Genomic DNA, 17,942 nt, shown 5'->3' on the forward strand with positions numbered 1-17,942 from the left:
AATTGCTAGTTTATTATTTTTATGCCTTGAGAAAAATATAATGAATATAGAAAAGTTTGTCCAGGTAACATCTTCTCTTTAATCGGCTGCTACTCAAATTTTCAACCTCAAAAAGGACGTTGAGCCATCTTTGTTCAAAAAGCTTCTTAAAAAGTAACTATAGTGTGTCATATTTCTGTAGGTAAAATAAACATTCTTTGGATGCTGCTCTAACTTCTGATTTACTAATATATGGACAATTTAATGTTTTGGCGGAATATCATCTCTGTAGGCTCAGAATTGTTTTTATGATTATTATTATTATTATTATTATTATTTATGGCTTTTTCTCCTTTTATTGAAAACCGTAACAATTTTTTTCAGGATAAAAAAATAGAAACTTGTAAAATAAACATTATTTATGCATTAAAGCTTCTCATTAGGAGAAATGTATTAAAAAGTTGTTTTAGAATTTTTTTCCCCTCCGTAAATCAATAGTACACATGAAAATAAGAGACTTTGTAATATATATTATCAGAGAAATCTTTTGTTTTTTGATCAGTCCAGGAGGAGAAAGAAGCAGATCTCCCTGTTAACATATAATACAAAGTTTCTTACTTTCACTTGTACTATTGATTTATGAAATAAAAATTAAAACGATAGTTACACTTTAAAATCAAAGTTTTTATCCTCTTAATATATTGCAGTCATCATATTATACAGCGCTGTGTACTTACAATTGCTCATTTTGCCTTTCTACCTAGTTAATTCCTCTCTTTTCCATTAGGTCTATGACATCACGGGATTAAAAACTGACGAGCTGAATCCTTCTAAGCTCTACGTAGAAACAAGTCATGAGTCACTGCGAAAGTCCTTGGCAGGGGGAGGAGGGAGTAGCTGCGTCAGGAGTTGAAGAGGGGAATGATAAATGCAGGGACAAGAGACTTCCTGTTTCTACATAGAGCAGAGAAAAGAGAAGAATTAGCTGGGTAGAAAGGCAAAATGAGCAATTGTAAGTACACAGTGCTGTATAATATCATGACAGCAATATATTAAGAGGATTAAAACTTTAATGGGAGTGCTTCTTTAATAATGGAGCAGTTGCCCATTGCAATCAGATTTCAGCACTCAGAGGTATTTAAGAATTCAACCAACTGATTGGTTATTATAGGAAAATTCACAATTTTTCAACATATAAAAAAATTTCTGAAATATCACATTATATTAAAGAGGTTGCCTTGGTTAAAAAAAAGAAATAAAAATAATATCAGAATATAGAGTTATAAATTAACCAGAGGGGAGTAGTGTTGAGCGAGCATGCTCGTTTACCCCTTTAAACGAGCATGCTTGGGTGCTCGCCAAGTATTTGTGGCGTGCTCGGCATCTCGGCTGCATGTGTAGCGGCTGTTAGTCAGCTGTGACACATGCAGGGATTGCCTGCTTGTTAGGCAAGCTGTCTAATAGCCGCAACGCATGCAGCCACGGCGGATCAAACCTAGATGCCGAGAAAGCTGCAAATACTCGGCGAGCACCAGAGCGTGCTCGTTTAAAGGGTTAAACGAGCACGCTCGTTCATCACTAGAGGGGAATCCTCACCTCATTTCTTAGTCAGAAACAGAGACGTGCAAAGTGCTACATGGACAGCCTGTTTATTCACCTGAATAAAACTGTGTAAAGGCTTGTTCATACACTGCATTTTTCCATGTGTTTTTGCCTCTGAAAACATACAGCATTTTACAGTAGCAGCGAAGTGAATGAGATTTCAGAAATCTCCTGCACGTGCTGCTGATTTCTTCCTTGCAGATTAGTACTATCAAAGCATTTTTTCACATCTGGAGCGTGTCAATTCTTTTAGCATTTTTGCAGCAAAAATATGCAGCATCGAAAACTCATTGTGGGAATGTGGTCTAACAAGATGACGCAGCAGGTTGGATACCCGACCTTTGCTCCATTCATTCCCTATGAGGCTTACAGAAAAAGCCGAGTTCAGCGTTCAGCAGCCCCTTAAGAAATGAATGGTGCATGTGCATTTCCCCTCCATTTTTATGGAAATATAAGTTCCCCCTTTCTGCTGATTGCTGCAGGTCACGGCAGTCAGACACCCACTCATCAGCAAGTTATCCACAGGGATAAGTGACAACGAGACAAGAGTATTTTCAGTCCAAGTGTGATCCACAAAATATCAGCTCACACCCGGACCAAAGTTAGTCTATGGGGCCGTGCACATGCCCGATTCGTTTCCTTGGACAAGGTCTGTCCAAGGAAAAAATTGGTGCATGCCCAAGTTTGATTAGATATTCGGATCGCATTCACCGATGCAAGTCAATGAGTGTGTTGAAAACATCGGACTGCACTTGGATGACATTTGAGTACGATCCGATTTCCGCGCAGTGGCATAATGGAGATGATGGAGATATTTTTTTTCTTCTCCACATCCGAGAGAATTGGATGACACTATGCTCACACTCTGATTAGAATTTGATCAGAGTGTCATTTATATAATTGGCCCGATTCTCTCATATGAGAGAATCTACGGTCATCTGCAGAAAGAAAAATAAGCTCTGTAGAGGGGTCACTGGTTCTGGATGTCTCCAGGCTTGAGGATATTGTTTCTCTGCACAAAATATTGTATTAAAGGAAGTTTTTCATCCTTGGATTAGCACTTTGTGCAAATGGTGCAAATCCGGACAGCCACCCCAAAGTCTTAGCTAGTCCCCACTCCTTACTGATGGAAAACTCCGTGGTGTTTTCTTGAAGTTTCCTTGTATCTCAGATCTTGAGCATTTGTTTGCATGACCTATCCGTTAAACTGTAGAGCAGAAGGGCGCCTTTAATGTGGCCAAAAGCTGGATTGATCACCATAACAAAGAGTGCAGCATAATAAAATCCTGAAATAATGACATGACCGATGCCTGCTACATCTGAATGCAAAAAGCCACATCCAAGTAAAGCTAAATCGTAATTGAGACAAAAAAAAGGTAAAAAACAAAACCAAAAACCAAACCCAAAACACTCTAGAATTACCAGAATTCATCTCCTCCGCTGCTTCTCGTACTCGCTCGCTCTCGGGTTTTCAGTCGTAACATTTCCATGACACTTTTAGCATAAATGTCCCTTAGATTCACGTTGATATCGGACTCAGTACTGATGTTTTTCATTAGCTTCTTTAAGGCCTCCCTTTGCCTCAGAGCTGCCTCCTTCATTTTTAATGTGAAGTAACAAGCAGCAAATCGGTCATTGATAATAGCAATTGGCAACGCTAAAACTAAGATTCCCGATAAAATGCACAAAAACGCCACAATTTTACCAAACGTGGTGTCCGGTCTGATATCTCCGTAGCCTACAGTAGTCATGGAGGTTGTCGCCCACCACCAGGCACTGGGGACACTGGTGAAAGTCGTGTCAGGGACGTTATACTCAACGGCGTATTCCAAAGCGGAAAATATGGAAATGCCCACCGACAGGAAGAGGAGCAGGAGGCCGACTTCTTCATAACATTGAGCGATGGTCATTCCTAAAGACTTTAAACCTGAAATGTGAAAAGACAAAAATCATTTATTACCATCCATGTTATCAAAAAAAAAAAAATCTGAAGGTTGTCCAGAATAGAAAAAACATAGCTGCTTTGTCTCAGAAATGGCACCAAACTTGTCTATGGGTTGTGTCTAATATTGCAGTTTAGCTGCAGAGAAGTAAATGCTGTTGAGCTGCAAACACCACCTATAACCTGTGGACAGGGGTGGCGCTGTTTTTTAACCATGAACAGTAATATTTTATTGTCATACTCTTTATGGTTAGTTTTAGCATTGCTTTGGACTGCATGCTGACTGACAAGAGGGGTGCCAAAAAGCCCCTCTACATTGATCAAAATAGAGAATATCAAGGCAGCATGATAATATAGTGGAATAAAGGCTAATTCCGGAGAGAAGAAATTCTGTATTTGTAATAAGCTGAGCTAGAAATATGCATAACCTTACGTCAAGAATTTTTTTTCGTTTTCTTTCATGCTCCGGTGACTGTTGATACATATGTATTTCCTTTTGACCGTGTTCTGCCACAGATCTGCTCCTCTGGGAAGCTGCTGAGAATCTTAATAACCAAGTGCCGGTGGCATCAACGCTGCAATAACAGCCAAGGTTAAAGGACGAACAAACGTATTTAATAATAATTATTTTCTCATATATTTATGCATTGCTTCTACGTAAGACATAAATGAATATGCTTTAAATATTCATGTTTGAGGCCGAGCGAAATCTAGTAGGAATTAGCCGGAATTTCATTGTCTGTTTTTTTTTATTAATATCTAATGGATATTTATTGTTGTTATGTGAAAGTTATAGTTTTTTTTAGTTTGAAAAATATTTAACAAAATTACGCTGGACAAAGGCAGGGGCCAATAGTTATAAAGTATAAGGATCTTCAACTTTGTAATACATCGTAATGACCCATTTTTCCTCCTTAGCAATGTTTCAACCCATGTCTATTTGCTCGTAGTCTGTAAAATTCTGCAGTTCATTACTGGATCCTGACTACAAACACGCTCCTCTGTAGTCAGATTGTATCATATCAGTAGAAGCTCCTCTTAGGCTCCCAGCAGATTGTTCTCTGTTGTAATTAAAGGGGGTTTCTAACAATGAATACATGTAAGACCTGAATAGAAATAAATGAAGACTTCTGAATAACTAAAGGATCCTGACAACAGTCTTCTCTGAAGTCAGATCTTACAAATAGGTTACCCTTACGGTCCCAGTGCACAGAGTTATTTTGCTGGTGATTAACAGCTTAATGGGGTATTTCCATCTTCAAGATCATATCCCAATATGTAGTAGGTGTAATAATAATATTTGCAAATACCTCCTATTCGAAATGTAGTATAGTTCTCCTGATTAGCTATGTTCCTTAACGCATGTGTATGACCATTCATATAGTGACAATTAGTTGTTAGAAGTTATAACCATGGATACCTAAGCTACTGCAAAGCCCTGCACATGGGGTAAAGAATATAGCAAATCACGAGAACTATACTACTGTCATGATGTAATGGCTTGTCGTAAGGCAGAGGGGCCTACAACTGTCCCTGGAACTAACTATCCCTGTCCCAGGGTCAAGTCCCCCCATCAGGGCATTACTGCCCTTACTGCTGTAAGGGGCCCGGTGAGCAGAAGTAAAGAGGGAGGGCCCAGGGGGCCCAGACCTAGTTGGAGCCCCTCCTCTTGTGCTACTGCTCACCAGGCCCCAGGGAATCGTGTGCCGGAGCTCCACCGCCAGTGGCATATCTTGGCACAGGGAGCCTTAGAGTTCTCACTGCTAGAGATGAGCGTTGTTCTACTCGAACTGTTCGCCAATCTCAAATTCGAGCTGTTTTGGGCGGTGTTCGAGCCGTTCGGCGAACACGAACAATTTGAGAAAAATTCGACTGTTCGAGGTTATGTTCGATAACTGTTCGTGCACCAAAATCATAACTGGATTTTTTCTCAGTAATGATGAAAATTAATGTTAATACGCAGTTTGAGTGTACAGCGGGGTGGGGGGAGGGGCAGGGGATGGATCTCTGCAGGAACAATGAAGATCTCCATTTTTTTTTCTCTTTCCCGCATTTACAGTGGGGAGGTGCAATCTGTCAGCCTATCAGCAGCGCACACACGGAGCGAACTGCTTTTTTTCACACAAGCAAGGGCATGTGTCATTGGCAGTGTATGTCACATGTCCTTGCCCTATAAGACCAAGCCATTTTCCCCGTCGCCACCATTTTCTCACTGCTGCAGCTGCGTGTTAGACGGCACCGCTGTTGCTGTGTGTGCTATACCTTGTTAATTTCAAGCCAATTTTCGCACAAATCTACAGATAGCTTGGGAGTAGGGAATAGTTGTGATTGCAGTCCTTTTAAGGACTAGGTTACAGCATTTCCTATGACTTTTATCAGGCAGGTCTGTGCTCTTAAATAGATAGGTTGTGGGAGTAAAGACTAATTGTAATTGCAGTCCTTTTCAGGACTAAGTTACATCAGTTCCTATCAGTTTTTGCCAGGCAGGTCTGTGCCAGTGCTGTGCAAGTTTTTTTCACAGCATTTGGCTGAATCTAGCAAAGCTAATCCTTTTTGGCCTATTGCAGAGTGTGTTAGTCAGTGGAGTAGCCTATCTGTGTTGCAAGATATACCACCTGTGTATAGAATACCAATTTTTTTACTGCACCTAGTGAAGTAAAATCTTTTGGGCATAGCATCATTCTATTAGTCCATCTATACTGACCTCCATCAGGTTGCAAATTGAATATAATTTTTTTCTGCATCTAGCTCTGAAAAAATATTGGGCTTCTAGCTGTGTGTGGGACTTGTTGTATTAGTCCATCTATACTGACCTCCATCAGGTTGCAAATTGAATATAATTTTTATCTGCATCTAGCTCTGAAAAAATATTTGGCCTTCTAGCAGTGTGTGGGACTTTCTCTATTAGTCCATCTATACTGACCTCCATCAGGTTGCAAATTAAAAATAATTTTTATCTGCATCTACCTCTGAAAAAATATTTGGGCTTCTAGCTGTGTGTGGGACTTGTTCTATTAATCCATCTATACAGACCTCCATCAGGTTGCAAACTGAATATATTTTTTTCTGCATCTACCTCTGAAAAAATATGTCGCCTTCTAGCAGTGTGTGGGACTTTCTCTATTAGTCCATCTATACTGACCTCCATCAGGTTGCAAATTCAAAATAATTTTTTGTCTGCATCTAGCTCTGAAAAAATATTGGGCTTCTAGCTGTGTGTGGGACTTGTTGTATTAGTCCATCTATACTGACCTCCATCAGGTTGCAAACTGAATATATTTTTTTCTGCATCTACCCCTGAAAAAATATTGGGCTTCTAGCTGTGTGTGGGACTTGTTCTATTAATCCATCTATACAGACCTCCATCAGGTTGCAAACTGAATATATTTTTTTCTGCATCTACCTCTGAAAAAATATTGGGCTTCTAGCTGTGTGTGGGACTTGTTCTATTAATCCATCTATACAGACCTCCATCAGGTTGCAAACTGAATATATTTTTTTCTGCATCTACCTCTGAAAAAATATTGGGCTTCTAGCAGTGTGTGGGACTTTCTCTATTAGTCCATCTATACTGACCTCCATCAGGTTGCAAATTCAAAATAATTTTTTGTCTGCATCTAGCTCTGAAAAAATATTGGGCTTCTAGCTGTGTGTGGGACTTGTTGTATTAGTCTATCTATACTGACCTCCATCAGGTTGCAAATTAAAAATAATTTTTATCTGCATCTACAGTACCTCTGAAAAAATATTTGGGCTTCTAGCTGTGTGTGGGACTTGTTCTATTAGTCCATCTATACTGACCTCCATCAGGTTGCAAATTGAATATAATTTTTATCTGCATCTAGCTCTGAAAAAATATTTGGCCTTCTAGCAGTGTGTGGGACTTTCTCTATTAGTCCATCTATACTGACCTCCATCAGGTTGCAAATTGAATATAATTTTTATCTGCATCTAGCTCTGAAAAAATATTTGGCCTTCTAGCAGTGTGTGGGACTTTCTCTATTAGTCCATCTATACTGACCTCCATCAGGTTGCAAATTAAAAATAATTTTTATCTGCATCTACCTCTGAAAAAATATTTGGGCTTCTAGCAGTGTGTGGGACTCATTGTATTAGGCCATCTATACCAAGCTCCACCAGCTTTGAAATTAATAATAATTTTTAGCTGCATCTAGCCCTGAAAATAATTTTTCCCAATAGTGGTAGCAATAGAAATATGGGGCGCGCGCCTGGCTAACAAAAATATACGCTTCATAACTCAAAACACCAGCCTAGCGCACTGCATTAATAAGATGGCATCATCGTCTCTCCCAGTGCTAGGCCTACTACGCAGGCTAGTATTCCTGTGCCTAAAACACAATGTATGGGTCCACGCTAGCCACTATGCTGAGGGGTCTAAAGCTGCTGCTAACGCTTTATAACAATTCAATTGGCAGATTTTCACAGAGCTCTTCCACAACGCCCACCCATCGGGCAACAGTTGCCCACCCTCCCTATGGGATCTAGTGGCGAATAGTTGATGCCATTAATCAGAGCGTCAGTTGCCCCGTCAACGTGGCAAGCATACGGTAAGGCATGGGAAGAGTGGACACGACTAGTAGCAGGCAGACGGGTTGACCAATGTGAACAAGCCAGATCACAAGTCACCATAGAATTTCTCCACCAGCTAATGATGAGGGGCATATCAGGGGCGTCAGCGCAGCGGTGTCTGACCGGAGTAGCATTTCACTTCCAACTACTGAATTGGGGAGATGTGACAAAGATTCATCATCAGACAATCCATAAAAGGGTGGAAAAGGGGTCAGCCAAGTCAGGAATGTAGACGTCCCGTCCCGTGTCACTAAAACTGATTTCTAACATCTTATCCCTAACTCCATTAACATGACACTCACAATTTGAAGCAACACTAATGTCTACTGCATTTGTGATCGCCTTCTTCGGGGCGCTATGTATAAGCGAATTAGTCCCTCAATCCAAAATTACCACCAGTGGACGCTTATTACACCAGGAAGTAGTCATAGCCAATAATGCAATACGTGTACGCATACACCAATCGAAAACGGTTCCAGCGGGCAGGGGTACTTGGGTACTTCTACAACCCACAAACGGTACACTGAGTCGGATAACAATAGTAAAAACATATCTAACCATCAGATCACAAAGTAATTTCTTCGTATCACACATTGATGGAACGCCATTATCAAGATACCTGTTCCAAGCTATATTTAATAAATGCATAACATCGGCAGGGAACCACCCCAAAGATTACGGGATACACTCATTCCGCATAGGTGCGGCCATGGAAGCAGCAAGAGCAGGACTGTCAGAAACGGAAGTTCAGAGGATAGGGAGATGGCGATCCACGTGTTTGGCGAGATACATAAGACCGGACTTGTTATCCTAACGTGGTTTGTTTCTTTTACAGGTGACGCTAAGCCAACAGTGTGAGTGATAGGCCACTCGTATATATATTGGGCACAAAAAAGGGCGAAAGTCCGCCCAGGCGGGAGGAAATTAGAGTTTCATAACACATATTTCAACTGGAGAGGTATTAGAGGCCTGCTATGGCCACAGGTACTAATGGAGGTAATCAAGGTAGGGAGAGAGGCAAGAGGTCCGGTCATCTTAGTTATACAGGCCGGGGGAAACAACCTAGGTCATCACAAGAGCGCATAACTAATGGCAATAATGAAACTAGACACTGAGTGCTTCAGAGAATTTTTCACAAAATTAGCTATAGTATGGTCAGAGATTGTGCCGATAGCGGTATGGCAAGGTGCGCGAGACATCACGGCCATCGAATGGACAAGGCGGGTAATAAATATTCGGATGGCAAAATTTAGAAGAGACAGAGGCGGTGTAGTGATACGACACCGACAACTGGAAGGAGATAAAGCAGGCCTCATACGGCCCGACGGTGTTCACTTAATAGATATTGGACTGGACATATTCCTGTCAGGACTCCAGGACGGAGTGGAACAAGCGTTAAGAGTGATGGGTGGGGGTCAGAGTCCTGCATACGAGTACGCTGGATCCTCCGTGGCCTGGAAATAGAAAGGACATGTTGGAGAGTTACACTTGTTGGCCAACTTGCCGGAGTGGGGACCCAGGGCATGCTGCAACAAGCTGAATTATTTTAGAAATAAAATGCCTTTCTAATGGAATGAGTATAAAGAGTTAATAAAGCTGTGACCGATCCTCACCCATCCAGTTGTAAGAGTTACATTATTGGGTTGTCCATGAAAGGGGGGTGGTAGGGGGGCTGAGCATCTGGGTTTGGTTGGGGGTCCCCACAGTCTGCCTAGGCTAGATTAATTTAAAAAATCTTATTAGATACACAGGCGGTGCAGCTTGCTTCGCAGCTGGGCTACTACGCCCAAAGTATTGCCTAGGCTAGATGCAGTTAAAAATTCTACGCTGACTAGCAGACACTGAAGATTTGGAGCAGACCTCTGAGTAAACAGCTCTTCAGACTCAACCATCTGTGTTACCCCGAGCCATAGTGTATGTAGTTTCTTACAGTTAAAAGGGGGGGGTGCGACCCAACCCACCTGGAATTGACGATGCCAACGTCACGTAAGACACAGCAAGGGGACTCCCAAAATTGTGGCACAGACACCACTTAACCCTAGAACGCATACCTGTGGCCTTGCAGGCCCGCCCAGTTAATTGTTTTCTATTTTCTGCAAGATTGCTTTAGTTAGAATTTTGAAACTCTAGGTATTCTTCATGTATATAGTTGTTTGTCATTTGAGTTTGAGTTATTCCATGTTATTTGCACACGGGCCTAAAGGGCCCCAGGTATGTGAAAGTGTAGATTTTTATGGTCATGCGTTCTAGGGTTAAGTGGCATCAATTGCCCCATTGTTGCTTAAAACGGTTGGTGAGGTGATTTTACCAAATCCTCAAGCTTTTAGTCTCCCAAGGATGACACAGGGGTAGAAATGTCCTTGCGAATCCATGATTTGATCATCTTTATGAACGTGAGTCTGTCTACATTCTCAGTGGACAGCCGCGTGCGCTTATCTGTCAGCACACCACCAGCAGTGCTGAACACACGTTCAGAGAGAACGCTGGCTGCATGGCATGACAAGATCTCCAAGGCGTGAGTGGCGAGCTCCGGCGATTTTTCAAGATTGGAATACCAAAACGAGCAAGGGTCCAGTGACACAGTCATGGCTTCGATGTTCACTTGGAGATTCTCCTGTACCATCCTCTCTAGGCATTGACTATGTGTCAGACTTCTTGTCTCCTGTGGCCTTGCAAAGGATGGTCTAAAAAAGTGGTGAAACGATTCCACAAAATTGCTGTTACCAGTAGATACTGTGTTACTGTTACTGTTTGAGTGATGAAGACTCGACAGTCCCACCGTTGGCAAGTTAGAACTGTGAGATTCACTACGTGCACCACTGGTGTTTTGTGGAAAAGCACATGTAAGATTCTGCAACAGATACTCCTGCATTCGTCAATACCTTTTTATGGCAGGAATTATTTTGGCAAATATACTTTTGTACCGGGGATCTAAGAGTGTGGCAACCCAGTAGTCGGGATTACTTCGAATTCTGACAATCCGGGGGTCATGTTGCAGGTAGTGCAGCAAGAAGGCACTCATGTGTCTTGCGCATCCAGAAGGACCAAGTCCTTGTTGTGTTGGTAGCGAGGTAAGAATCATGCTTCCTTCCTCTGCCCTCTCCCTCCAACCTCGCACAACAGAAATGTGATCAAGGTCTCCCTCATCTGATGAGTCTTCCATGCCCATTGCCAGTTCGTCCTCCACTTCTTCCTGGGCTCCTGCACCTTCCTCAACAGTTTGGCTGCTACCATGCGCCCTGGTTAATCCCTCTCCCCCACCCTCCCATGCCTGCCGCCTTGGTGCTGCCAACCGTCTGGACCTTGGAGATGTTATCCCTTCCGCATACGACTCCTCCTCTACTTCCTCCACCTCCTCTTGTCCCACCACCTGACTCCGAATTCTGTTTAACATGTGCTCCAGCATGTAAATCACCGTAAATCACCGTAATAGTCATGCTGATAATGGCATCGTCAGCACTAAACATCTTCGTCGCCATTTCAAGACTGTGCAGAAGGGTGCATAGGTCCCTGATCTGAGACCACTCCTCCAGCGTGATTTGCCCCACCTCTGGATCTCGTTGGCCCAGGCTATACGTCAGAACGTATTGCACCAGGGCTTGTCGGTGCTGCCACAGTCGCTGCAACATGTGCAGAGTTGAATTCCACCGTGTCGGCACATCGCATTTCAGCCGGTGAACTGGCAGGCCCAACGACTTCTGTAGAGATGTAAATCGTTGAACTGCGGGATGGGAACGGAGGAAGTGAGCACACACCGACCGTGAACTCTGCAGAAGGCCATCTAGTCCGGGATAGTGGGCTAAAAATTGCTGGACAACCAGGTTCAACACGTGAGCCATACAAGGCACGTGTGTGACATTGCCCCGGCGAAGTGCCGCACCCAGGTTTGCAGCATTGTCGCACATGGCCTTCCCTGGTTGCAGGTCCAGTGGAGACAACCTTTCATGAAACTGGGTCTCCAGAGCTGACCAAAACTCCTCAGCTGTGTGACTCACATTTCCCAGACATTTCAAAGTAAACACTGATGCGTTGAGCCCTGCTGCCAGCATAGTAAGGAGGTGTGCAGGATTCCTTCTGCGCAGTTAGAAAGCAGGTGGCATTACCAGACAGGCTTTGGGTGCAGGTGGAGGACCGAGAGGAGGTTGAGGAGGCAGAAGCAGTGGAGGAAGTTCGAGATAAAGAGGATTAACACACAACTCGTGGGGACGGTAAGACTTGGACAGCAGCCCCTTGTCCTGCTGTCACCATAGTTACCCAGTGCCCAGTCAGCGACATGTAACGCCCCTGTCCATGCCTTCTCGTCCAAGTGTCTGTGGTGAAGTGCACCCTGTCACACACAGAGTTTCTCAAAGAAGCGGTGATGTTGTGTGCGACATGCTAGTGGAGCGCAGGCACACCTTTCTTTGAGAAGTAGTGCCGACTGGGCATCTGGTACTGGGGCACTGTGACGGACATAAGGTCTTGAAAATCCTCTGTGTCCTCCAGGTGGAAAGGCAGCATTTCTGTAGCCAACAGCTTGCAGATGGTGAAATTCAACCTCTTAGCTTTCTCATGGCTAGGAGGAAATGGTCTTTTACTTTTCCACATCTGAGGGACCGAGGGCTGGCTGTTGTGCTTAGACGGTGTTGAGTAGGGTGTCCCCGGCAACTTCCGGTCTGTGAGGAAGATGCAGGCGGACATGTTAGGTTGCCTTGATCCAAAGGTGGTGCTCTCGATGTCGGAGAGCGCTCAACACTAGCAGGTGTTTCCACTTCCCAATGAACTGACGACCTGCCAATCACACTGGCTGTTGCGGGTAAAGAGGTGGCAGGTCTGCGTCCAAAAACATGTGTGACTGCTGTCCCCCCAGTCACAGAGGATGAAGAGGCTGCGGATGCACAAGATGGGGCAGACGGTGGTTGGCCCAGCCGACTAGGCCGCATTGTAGCACAGTGAGCTTCCCACTGCAACTTATCCTTCATATCCATGTGACGGTACATGCATGAAGTACTCAAACTATGTATTTTTTGGCCTCTACTTAGCTTTTGCTGACAAATATTACAGATAACATGAGTTGGGTCATCCTTATCGATCTGAATAAATGCCCAGGCTATGCAAGGCTTAGAGCCCATGTGACCTGAAGAGCCACTACGACTTGTGGTCAGAGGCAGAGTTGTGTTTGAGGATGCAGTTGTTGACGTGCTTCCAGTACTCCGTCTCTGTTCAGGAAGGCGCAACCTAACCTCGTCGTCAATAGCATCTGTGATGCCCCGCTGCGCTTGGTATCACAGATCCTACAAGAGTGCATTGATGGAATCCTCCACAAGAGGCCCCCATAAACATTCACACATCTCCACCTTCCACCTCAGACCAGCAGAGGGAGCCCGTTAGGGATATAAATAGGGAAGGTGGAGCTAGGCAGTTCAGTTCCTCTGAAGAGTTCCTGCAGTAGAGAAGCCTAAGAGAGGTCAGTCTGCAGTGGAGCTCAGTCTAGTCTAGAGAACGCAGTTAATAGTTCAGCAGTGGAGCACGAGGCTCCTGCTTGCTAGATTCAGGGAGCCCAGATAGAGCTTAAGGTGTGCCGGTGCCGTAAGATCAGTGAAACGCGGCAAGCTGCCGTTAGTGTGTATAGCCTAGTGAGGGCCCGAGTAGGCCGAAGGCGAGTGGCGAGTTAGTACATAAGGGGCAGAGGAGCTTAACCAGCTCACCCCGAAGCATTTACCGGACACAGGATCCGAGCTTACCGGTATCTCTATGACCCAGTAAGGCATAACCGGAATCCCTGGAGAACTACAAGTCCCAGGATCGCTAAGGTGCTGATATGTAACAGAGCCAGGAGACGCTTAGGCCCCGCATACTGGGAGCGTGAACTCCAAGAGAAGGCCCTACCACAAGGTCAGCCAGCGCAGGACAGAGACAAAGTTAGGCCTAGCTCCAGGCAGGTCAGAAACTTACTACTCAGAGGCAAGAAACAGGAGGCCCTACACCCGCTCATTGGGGAGGATCCTGATATGCACCCTTCACCCTACAGTGCTCCGGGATGTGCCTGAATTTCCACCAGTAAAAGGTACTGAAGTGACTACCGTGTCCGTTCCCGTTCTTGCTCTGACCCAGCTGGGTCTCGCCTGTCCTGCATTCCCCCTGCATACGCTGCCCTGAGACCTAGCTCCACCTGTGGGGAGCTATACCATCGAGCTGCCTTATCACCGGCCTCAGTGGACTGCTGCAGGGCTGGTGCTTGTCACCAGATACCACAGGTGGCGTCATGAACTCTTATAAAATTAACAATTATCCACCCTTTTAAAGAGAGACCCCAGGGTACGGGCCAGGGAGCCGACCACCGCGACATCCCCAAGGCCAGGCAAATGCCCGGGTACCGAGTCATCCCCATCCCCAGGGCTAGTCACATCCTCCTCCACCTCCTCTGCTGACCTCATCGACTGTCTGACTGTGGGTTGACAGTAAGTGGGATCTCCAACCTCGTCATCATCACCCTGTGTGTTATCACACCCGTCGCCCTCAGAGCCAACCTCTTCCTGCCCTGACCGAAAAGTCAAGTTGTCGCTCCAATCAGGTATTTGAGTCTCATCATCGTCTTCATCATTGTCTCCACCAACAGGAGTTACAGTTTGGGAACAAGGGTCTACATTATGCTCAGAATGTTATGTTCTGCTACCAGAGCTAAGGAAAGAGAGGAGATCTGTCCCTACGATAGAACTCAGCTTAATCCCTACGATGTAATAGGGAACCTGATCCTGCGATCAGACCTGCTAAAGTCCTAAGCTAGTCTGTACGGAGACCTATAGATGTGGGGAAGGAATCCCTACAAGTACTAAGGACTGGGAGGAATATGGGACACCTCCTAACAGAAATAGTAGCAGACAAACGAACAAACAAAATATATAGAACATAGAGGTCAGAAGACCAAGCAAACTAACAGAGCAAGACACAGAGCACAGGCTAGCTAGAAAGTAGATATACAATGAAGTCCAGCAAAGCCAGAAGGGCGGAGCAGGATTAAATAGGCCAACAAGGTCATGTGACCAGCAAAGGAAAAAAAACCTAAGAGCAAGGTTTTAACACAGAACCTTCTTCATCTGGTCCTGGATCCAACTTATAAAGATTCTGGGCATCGGATCAGATCATTTCCTCATCTGAATTAACAGAAGCTCTGGAGCAGACCTCCGTTTCCCAGGCTATAGTATGAGTAAACAGCTGGGCAGACTCAGCCATCTGTGTTACCCCATACTCAGACGGGCAGCTGGAGACTTGGGAGCTGTGAGGAAGCAAGTGCGATTGGGGTGACACCTCTGAGGACTGGAGTATTTGTGATGTTGAAATTGAGGTGATGGAGAGCCCACTTGAAGGAGCACTTGATATCCGTTGAAGCACCTGCTGTTTTTGTGCCTCATCTAGAATTTGTAGCGATGGGCGTGTCCGTAAGAATGGGATCGTATCACATTGTCCACGAAAAGAAGTCGACATCTTAGTTTGGCTGGAAGATGGTCTTTCTTCTGCAGATGTTACTCCCCCCCCCCACCGTGGGGGGCCTCGACCCACTGGCGGACAGGCACCAGTATTGGGATAGGGGGGCTGGCCGTCAGGGTCCACCGCGGCTCTGGCACAAACCCGGCGGCACAGAGGTGGCACAGGCAGGAACGGACTGGCTGTGTCGGCTTCTCACTTTTTGGATTTTAGAAGGGCATGACATGCCTATATCTGTGTCTCCCCCTCCTTTTACTCCTCCACCTCTTTTCTTTTCGCATGACTATATGTACTTGTCACTTTTCCATGTGTTAGTTGTGTCTTCTGAGCAGTTTGTCAGCTTTTGGACACCTTTGAAGGTGTTTTCTATGTGTTTCTATGTGTTTTTGTTTGCCTGCCATTGGTTTTAACGGTGTTCGAAGGTGTTCGACGAACAGTTCGACGAACAGTTCGGCGAACACACGGGTGTTCGACGAACCGAACCGAACTCGAACACTACGGGGGTGGCTCAACACTACTCACTGCCGTCAAAACTGAACAAATGTGCAGCTCCAAGGGAGTCCCTCCGCCTCTTCTGTGATGTGCTAGTAACGGCATCTGCACGATGATGTCATCGCGTACACGAAGGCCTCCATTATCAGGATGCCGGTCCAGAAGTGGAGCTGCCGGGGATCGTATGAGAGGTGAGTATATAAAACTTTTTTCTTTTAATAGAATTAATTAAATGTTCTAGGGGGAGAGCAAATGATGAATTGGGAGGGGAGGGGGGAGCAAATGATGAATTGGGAATGTGGGGTGGGGAGAGCAAATGACAAATTGGGAGTGGGGGGTGGAGAGAGAAAATGACGAATTGGGAGTGGGCGGTGGGGAGAACAAATGACGAATTGGGAATGGGGGGGTGGGGAGAGAAAATGACAAATTGGGAGTGAGGGGAGAGAGAAAATGATGAATTGGGAGTTGGAGGAAAGCAAATGATGAATTGGGAGTGGGGGTAGGGAGAGCAAATGACGAATTGGGAGAGCAAACGCCGAATTGGGAGTGGGGGGAGCAAATGATGAATTGGGAGTGGGGAGAGCAAATGATGAATTGGGAGTGGAGAGAGCAAATGATGAATTGGGAGTGGGGGAAAGCAAAGGATGAATTGGGATTGGGGGTGGGAGAGCAAATGATGAATTGGGAGTGGGGAGTGGGGAGAGCAAGTGACGAATTGGGAGTGTGGGGTGGGAGAGCAAGTGACGAATTGGGAGTGAGGGGTGAGGAGAGCAAATGATGAATTGGGGGGTGTGGGAGAGCAAATGATGTATTGGGAGTGGGGAGATCAACTGATGAATTGGGGGTGGGGGGGAGCAAATGATGAATTGGGATTGGGGGTGGGGAGAGAAAATGATGAATTGGGAGTGGGGGTGGGGAGAGCAAATGACGATTTGGGAGTGGGGGGTGGGGAAAGCAAATGACTAATGGGGAGTGAGGGGGGAGAGCATATGATGAATTGGGAGTGGGGGTGGGGTGAGCAAGTGACGAATTGGGAGGGTGGGATGGGGAGAGCAAGTGACGAATTGAGAGTGTGGGGTGGGAGAGCAAGTGACGAATTGGGAGGGAGGTGAAAAGCAAATAATGAATTAGGAGTGGGGAGTGGGGAGAGAAAATGACGAATTGGGAGTGGGTGGTGGGGACAGCAAATGATGAATTGGAAGTGGGGGTGGAGAGAACAAATGATAAATTGGGAGTGGAGGTTGGGTAGAGCAAATAATGAATTGAGGGTGTGGGGAGTGCAAATAATGATGAATTGATGGTGGGGGTGGGTAGAGCAAATAATGAATTGAGGGTGTGGGGAATGCAAATAATGAATTGAGGGTGTGGTGAGTGCAAATAATGATGAATTGAGGGTTGGGGGTGGGGAGAGAAACTGATGACTTGAGGGTGGAGGGGAGAGCAAATGATAATGAATTGAGGGTGGGGGAGAGTAAATAGTGATGAATAGAGGATGGAGGTGGGAGAGAGAGGACATGACAATGAATTGGGGCGGAGCGGGGCATGTAAATATAATGAATCGGGGGGAGCGGGAGGTACACAGTGGGGGGCATGGCGGATGATGGAGTGTGAATGTTAATGAATTGGGGGAAAGAGTACCGATTCTAATTAATTTATATATTTATTGGGTGGGGAAAGTGGCTTTTTATAGTTAGTAGGGGCACAGTGGTTGATTATAATTTATATTTGGAATGGTGGGTTGCATAATAACTATATATTAATGGTGGGTGCATGTCTGTATTCAGCTACATAGTGTAGAAGTTGGGAAATGTGCTCTGCAAGCGGTGCTCTAGATAACTGTGTTTTATTTTATGCAGAGACGAGTCGTGGCTGG

At 45.1% G+C, this 17,942-nt stretch overlaps 1 protein-coding gene across 1 annotated transcript in view; it reads right to left on the minus strand.

Moving 5' to 3' along the window:
• Positions 1-741: 741 nt before the first annotated feature.
• The window catches only part of KCNV1 (potassium voltage-gated channel modifier subfamily V member 1), a 126,556-nt gene continuing 109,355 nt past the window's right edge, over positions 742-17,942 (minus strand). The window contains exon 2 of the mRNA XM_073679783.1: positions 742-3,508. Within this exon, the coding sequence (XP_073535884.1) occupies positions 3,000-3,508 (509 nt within the window). The 3' untranslated portion in view covers positions 742-2,999. The remainder of the gene's footprint in view (positions 3,509-17,942) is intronic.

Source organism: Phyllobates terribilis, unplaced genomic scaffold, assembly GCF_046119375.1.
Source record: "Phyllobates terribilis strain yellow unplaced genomic scaffold, ASM4611937v1 Scaffold_4__5_contigs__length_816908805, whole genome shotgun sequence".
NCBI classification, from domain to species: domain Eukaryota; kingdom Metazoa; phylum Chordata; class Amphibia; order Anura; family Dendrobatidae; genus Phyllobates; species Phyllobates terribilis.